General features: G+C 36.4%; 1 protein-coding gene across 1 annotated transcript; it reads left to right on the forward strand.

The window, feature by feature from the left end:
• Positions 1-2,033: 2,033 nt before the first annotated feature.
• LOC306862004 (proteinase-activated receptor 3-like) lies at positions 2,034-5,841 on the forward strand. The gene is made up of 2 exons (XM_079404573.1): positions 2,034-2,197; positions 3,425-5,841. The coding sequence occupies exons 1-2, from the start codon at positions 2,134-2,136 to the stop codon at positions 4,498-4,500; spliced, it is 1,140 nt and encodes a 379-aa protein (XP_079260699.1). The 5' UTR covers positions 2,034-2,133; the 3' UTR covers positions 4,501-5,841.
• Positions 5,842-7,689: the final 1,848 nt, after the last annotated feature.

Genomic DNA, 7,689 nt, shown 5'->3' on the forward strand with positions numbered 1-7,689 from the left:
TATATCAGTTGTACATTAGTGTATTAGCTGAATGACATAAAAATGAAAATTTTAAATAATTTATAAATAATATTTCATCTTATAGGCCAATCATATTACATATATTCAGGAAATTACATGAGCAATATGATTTTATATATGATTGTTTCTAGGCTAAATTTAAAGAGAGAAATCTCTATGAATCCTCTCAGTCTATGTTTGAGAATCCCAAACTTCCCAAAACATTTCCACATACTGTAAGGATTTTAGCACTTCCTGTTAAATGCGTCATCTGTATGCATGTGTGTTCATGCTGTGTGTGCCAAATGTGTTTCAACAGCAGTTCATGCATGTATATACGCTCCATGACGCTTCAGAAGACCTGACAAAGTGTCATTTCAGAACTCGATGTCGTTTTCCTGTAATAATAAGAGTATTTTTGAGAAATTGTCCTCAGGCAGTAGTTTTCTATGCTTGACTGTTTCTGTGCTCTGTTTGTAAGGAACACATCTGTGTTCCAGTCTCACAGTGCGCTTTCAGTAGACTTTCTAACTGAATATATTTACTCTGAACAGCAGGATGTTTAGTAGATGTTTGCAGGAGTTTCACACAGCTCGCTCGCAGCAGAAGACGTGCGCGAGTCATTCAACTCATCCTCATGCATGTAGGAAACAATGACACGTTTCACCTTTACTGAATAACAACCACGTTTGAAACCCAGCAGTTTCAAAAACAAAAATATCTTCTATAGTTCAAATGATTTTTAGAGAGAGAAAACCCCCCAGGTGGAAACAGTTTGGGGACAAAATGCAATTAATAAAATGCATCTAAAATCATGCATAGTTTAGATGAAATGTGTCATTTTATCAGTTCATAAAGGAATAGTTCTCTCAAAAATAATAATGTATTCACCCTCAGGCAATCCAGGATGTAGATGAGTTTGTTTCTTTGTTTCTTGCAAGCACATCACTTTTCACTTCACAAGATGTTAATTGATGGACTGGAGTTGTGTGGATTATTGTGATGTTTTTATCAGCTGTTTGGACTCTCATTCTGACGGCACCCATTCACTGCAGAGCATCCATTGGGGAGCAAATGATGCAATGCTACATTTCTCCCAAAATCTGATGAAGAAACAAATTCATTGGATGCTCTGAAGGTAAATTATGAGCAAATTTTCATTTTTGGGTGAACTATTCCTTTAAAAGAAAGCAAATAATGCATCCCATCTCTGTTGCTGATCATGTCAAATCAAGCTCTTTTGGTGCATTAATATTGTGTATGAAATATGTTTTTTTTTTTTTGCATAATAAACAGTTTGTGTTTGATTGCCACTTGATGTTCGATATAAAATCTGGTGAAAAACTAGTTTAGAGGAAGTTGAGCTCTTTGACTTGTATGGGTTAGAGCTATAAATAAAGTGTGTGCACGGATGTGTGCAAGAATGTTTTGGTGAATTATTTCAATCACATCTACGTATGTCCTTTGTAGGAAACAGGAAAGCACGTTTCTCTCATGCATTTGTCACTTTTGATCTGTATTTGATCTGCTCCTCCTTCGTCATGGAGAGCACAAGCTGGCTGCACCGCAGTAACCATTATACTGACAACTAGAAGAAGGCCGTGCACTAATGGGAAGTGAAAACACAGATCCCAAGATCAGAAATGTGACCTCTGTTTGTGTTATCTCTCACCTGCAGGCAGTTCCTTCACACAATGGTTAGCCTAAATGTACATGCACGCAAAATCTTTGGCAGAACCATTTATTCATTTAAAACCACCAAACTAATCTAAAATTGCTGTAAGACCAACAAGTCTCATCTTGCCACCAAGTGAGCAATAAATATATACAACCTATAATGAACGGTCCCTTTAAGACTTTAGTTGAACAAGTTTTGGACAATCAAGAACACCAAATGGTCGAAGTAATTATGATGCTAAAGGCAGAGAGGGGTTCAGAAGTGGGGGCGATGATATCATCGGTATGGAACGAGAGAGAGAGAGAGAGAGAGAGAGAGAGAGAGAGAGAGAGAGAGAGAGAGAGAGAGAGAGAGAGAGAGAGAGAGAGAGAGCTTCATTTGGATTCCACGCACAGACTGAACGTGTGGAGACGCCGTTTGTTTTTAATTGAGCACATAGGACGTGTTTGTCAGTCATGGGGAAAGTTTTTCTTGTCGTGTTAATCGCTTTTATCCTTCTGAACGCGACCCAGGCTAAAGGTGAGCGAATCGATTTGTTAAACACGTTTAATTCACTTCAAGCAGCCCATTACTCTGTATTTCCTGTTTTGTGTGATGAACGAGAAAAGAGTCGGTTTACTCTAAAAAAAAAAATACAGCATTAGATCTGATTTTGCTCAGATATCTAGAGTAGAAGTGGTTACATTTTTTTTTGTTCTCTGTATTTCTTCGTGATCTGTAATCAAACAGATTCTCAAGATTTCAAGATTTTTATTTGTCACATACACAATTATACAGAGTATAACCTTACATTTCACTGCTGGTTATACCCTGTGTATGTGACAAATAAAAATCTTGAATCTTGAAATCTTGAGAATCTGTTTGATTACAGATCACGAAGAAATACAGAGAACAAAAAAAAATGTAACCACTTCTACTCTAGATATCTGAGCAAAATCAGATTCTACAGTAAAACATTTGATAGTTTTATATAGTTTAGTTATTTTATGAATATTAGGCCTACTTTAATATTTTATAGACCCATTTAAAATAGTAGGCTATATAACACATAATAGTAAGTCTTGTTAATGAAAGCGTGAGTAGACTTTATTCCTCACTGAAATAATCTATAATCATATATATATGCAAAAACTTTGAAGCCGTTATATATTTGCAAAACCGTTATTTTTATTTCAGGAATATTATGTTTTTTTTATATATATATACCAATGTTAAGTATTAAGACAACAGAAGGTGTTATTAAATATAGGTGTTGTTTGCAAAATGATGCGAGTTGGAAAATGTTAAGATCAGTGTATTTTTGCAGTCCACTGTTAATATAAACTATTTTTATATTTATACATATATGGTTTATATATTACTTAAAATAGTTTGAGATGGTTTAGACAGTCCTGGACATATAAACAAATAAAATGACTCCTTTTCAACATTTCTTCTTCTTACCCAGTCCTATGCAAAGCATGCTTGGAACTAGAAATCCACTTTCCAGTTTTCAAAAGTTATCAAAACAATTTTATTAGTTTTTAATCAGTTCATTTTAAAATCAAGCAGATGCAATGATAAACATTTTGATCACAATATAACTCATCAATATAATATTTGCAGTTTAAAAATATTTAATTGAACCAATAAGTTAGAATTGTTAACTTGCAATCGTGCAATTATTTTAGTTGTGGCAATATGATTTTTTTGCATTTGAAACTAAAGTATCTTGTTATCCTAACTCTTCGCTTTGTCTTCTTGTAGGAAAGAAGACCAGGAAGGTCAAAGGCAACAGCACTGACTTCGTCAGACCGAGGACTTTTCAAGGGAACGCCATCCCAGTCAACGTCCCTCCTCCTCCGAACCGAACGACTGACCCCCAAACACCCGTCCTCCCATCCGCCGTTGATGTCGAAGTCAAGTTACGAAGCAACAACACGGCAAACTACCTCCAAGGTCCCCTGAGCAACAGGTTCATCCCAGCCGTCTACATCATAGCCGTCGTTGTCGGCATTCCCTCCAATATCGCCATCTTGGCCTCCATTGGAACCAAAGTGAGGGTGATTTCGTCGGCTATATTGTACTGTAGCCTGGCAGCGTCCGACTTGCTGCTGTTGTTCAGCCTGTTACTGAAAGCACACTATCATCTCAGTGGAAACCATTGGATATTCGGCGAAACCGCTTGTCGTATCACGACCGCCTGTTTTTACGGAAACCTTTACTGCTCCGCGTTCACATTAGCATTCATTAGCATCAAACGCTACATAGCTGTGGTGCATCCTTTCCTTTATAAGAGCTTACCAAAGCGCTCGTTCAGCACTTGGGGTTGCTTAACCGTTTGGATTATATTTATTATCGCCACTGTGCCGGAATTTCTAGTGCAACAAAGCTACCGCATCACAGATCTCGGGGTAATCACATGCCATGACGTTCTTCCTGCTAATTTAGATTACTACCAGTGGCTTATCTATTATAATTTAGGCTTGACCTGTGTAGGTTTTTTTCTGCCCCTAGTGGTGACAGGGGCATGTTACACCTCTATTGTCTGGCACCTGAACCGTTCGCACCGAGACTGGGCTCTTTATATCAGAGCTAGCACGTTTAACTTCACTATCTTCGTTTTGTGCTTTGGCCCGAGCAGCTGCCTTCATTTTGTGCATTACGTTCTGCTATCTGTCGGCTCCACGGAGAGTTTTTACATCTACTTCAGCGTGTCCGTGTGTCTGTGTTGCCTGCATAGCGCTCTGGATCCGTATCTGTTTGTGCTCATGTCCAGGACTGTCGGAACCAAACACTACTTTCTTACACGTAAAGGACGCGCGCTTAGCATCTCTGCGTAAAACCAACATGAAATGCTTGTTGTGGAGCCTGTTTAACTTCCCTAATCTTTGAAAATGGATATTTAATGTGACCTGTCTGAAATAGCCGAATGACACTTAGATTACGTTTTTTTTTTTTTTTCAAGAAATTTATGCTTTTATGCAGCAAGAATGCATCAAATTGATCAAAAGTGACAGTAAAGACATTCATATTGTTTATAATGAAAGATTTCTTTTGAACTTTCTATTCAGAATCCTGAACAAAACGCATCAGGATTTGTACAAAAGTATGAAGGGACACAATTGCTTTCAAGATTTATAATGATAAGAAATGAGCAGCAAATCAGCATATTAGAGTGATTTGTGAAGGATCATGTGACATTGATAAGAAAGCCTGTTTTTGCCAAGAGATAAAAAAATAAAAAATAAAATTGTGACTTTTATCTCAAAATTTTGAAATTTTCTTGCAATTCTGAGTTTATATCTCATAATTCTCTTTTTTTTTTGCAGTTCTGAGAAAAATGCTCAGAATAGTGAGATGAAAAACTCAATTTGCGAATTATAAACTCACTATTGTCACAACTCACAATTCTGAGAAGGAAAGAAGTCAGGATTGCTAGCTATAAACTCAGTGTTGCAAGATATGAATTGGGAATTGTAAATTTGCTATTCTTTTTTTTTTCTTTTTCTCTGAATAATGAGAAAAAATTCTGAATTGTCAGATAAAAAGTTGCATTTACCTTTTTAATTTTTTGGTGGAAACCGGCTTTCATATAGTGAAGACTGGAGTAATAGCTGCTGAAAATACAGCTTTGCATCACAGGAATAAATGTAATGAATTACATTTTATAATATATTCAAATATTATTATTTCACACAATACTGTATTTTTGATCAATTGGGTGCATAAAGAATATAAAGCAAATAGTCAATTGTGATTTCATGTTGACTGATTATAAAGAGTTATCTAGAATGTTTTTCTGGTTTTGATCTTGTTTCTGAACCAGCTTGTTCTAGATTTAAAGTTTTTAATATGTGAAGTGCCACAAGGAGAACTAATACTTGGTAGTTCCAGCCAGAATCGGTTGGACAGGAGCAGCACCTTTTATACTGAATACAAATGGAGAGTCGTTTGAATGGCCCTTGAAGAAAAGGATGTAATATACTGCCTGGACTGTTTTCAGAGTCTGTGTGTTTTGAATGTTACATAAAGCCTTGTTGACCAAGGCAAAGTTAGTCTGTGTATGTATTTTCCCTGTTTGTATATAGAATCGAAATGCTTTATTTTAATTCCTGTGATTTCAAAGCACAGCATTAATATAGTCATTAAAACAAATAAAACAAAAGTTTCAGTGAACCTTTATCAGGATACGTGTTCATATGAAATATTCCTTGTACCTGCCATTGGGTTTTACTCTGTATTTTTCATTGGATTTTATCCATCATACAGCATGCAGGATGGATTCGACTGCAGTTTGGAGACGCTGTCTCTGGCCTGAAGACAAAAGTGCCAGTGGCTTGTGACTAACAGATTCTTTCTCTCTGATTCTCTCGCAGACGTGCACATACAGAGACACACACTATTTAAAGGAATAGTTTCCCCAAAAATGAAAATAAGATGAAACTGTACTTGCCTTCAGGAGATATAGATGAGTTTGTTTCTTCATCAGAACAGATTTGGAGAAACGTATGATATGAAATATAAATGGTGAGCATTACATCACCAATGGATCCTCTGCAGTAAATGGGTGCCGTCAGAATGAGAGTCCAAACAGCTGATAAAAACAACCACTCCAGTCCATCAGTTAACATCTTTTGGGGGGAAAAGCTGCTTGTTTGTAAGAAACAAATTCTTGCTTTCTGTGGTTGTTTTGTCTGACTCAGGAGAGAAATATGCGCAGATCAAGCAAGCAAAAACAGACCAAAACAAGTATGTCTGTGGATTTTGATGTGAGAGGACAACAACCCTGTTGAAAAATCCAGCATTTGCTGGTTAAGTATGTTTTGAAGCATGGCTGCTGGTTTGAGCTGGTCATGAGCTGGTCTTAAGCCAGTCCTGAGCAGGAGCTAGTTGCTCATGACCAGCTAAGGACAAGCTTAAACCAGCTCAAACCAGCAGCCATGCTTCAGAACATACCTAACCAGCATTTGCTGTTTTTTTTCAACAGGAAAGCAATGGACTTTTTCAGTGGAGGAAGTGTTGTTATGGATTATGGACTCATATTTTGGCCAGAAGCGACGGTTTCAAGTTTAAAAGCCTTAATGATGGATTTGTTTCTTACAAACATGCAACTTTTCACTTTACAAGATGTTAATTCACAGACTGGATTATTGTGGTGTTTTTATCAGCTGTTTTTTTTCTCTGACGGCACCCATTCACTGCAGAGGATCCATTGGTGAGCAAGTGACACAATGCTACATTTCTCCAAATTTGAACTTGTTTGACTTGTCCTGTTATAATACATAGTGCTTCTCAGAGAGCAGTCTGTGTTTGAGGTGAAATGCAAATGCATTTGCTCATTTGAGCATATCACTGTCCTGACGCCTTCTATGGTTTCATAAGCATAACTTTCCAGGAATGAGGAAGAGGAAGTCGGTCAGGTGAGGAAAATGGGAAAGAAATAAGGAAAGTGGCTATGTGTCTATTGTTAATGCACAGAAATGAATGAATAAATGAATCTATTGTGCAATGGTGCATCCGAATGCAAAAGTGTTAGATATGGAGAAGTCTGTTTGTGGCCTGTTCCTGTTTTTGATTGTACAGAATCAAATTTTCCAGAGAGCTGACGAATAAACCATAAAAAATATTCAAATTCATTTTAGATTGAAGTTTGTATTTTGGTGAAATTGGTTTTCTTATCAAAAGTGAAAGTTTCAAAAATAATAAAACATTTTATGCTGAGAACATGTAAATAAACTGAGAACCAATAAACACGTGTGAAAAGCAGGATGTACAGGTGAGCGCTGATTACATATTTATTAGAACATAACACCAAATGGCCTAAAAACATAATCTATTACGCCCACAACTTATTTAGCTAAATTCACAATCAGATATGCTGAAACGTTAACAGAAAATAACAAGACATGAAGTGATACAGTGTCATGTATTTATTTATTTATTTATTGGTGATTCATTTTATTTTTTTTACTTGTTTCTTTCTTAATATATATATATGTTTTATACACACACACACATTTATATATGTG

The sequence above is a fragment of the Barbus barbus genome (assembly GCF_936440315.1).
Source record: "Barbus barbus genome assembly, chromosome: 43".
NCBI classification, from domain to species: domain Eukaryota; kingdom Metazoa; phylum Chordata; class Actinopteri; order Cypriniformes; family Cyprinidae; genus Barbus; species Barbus barbus.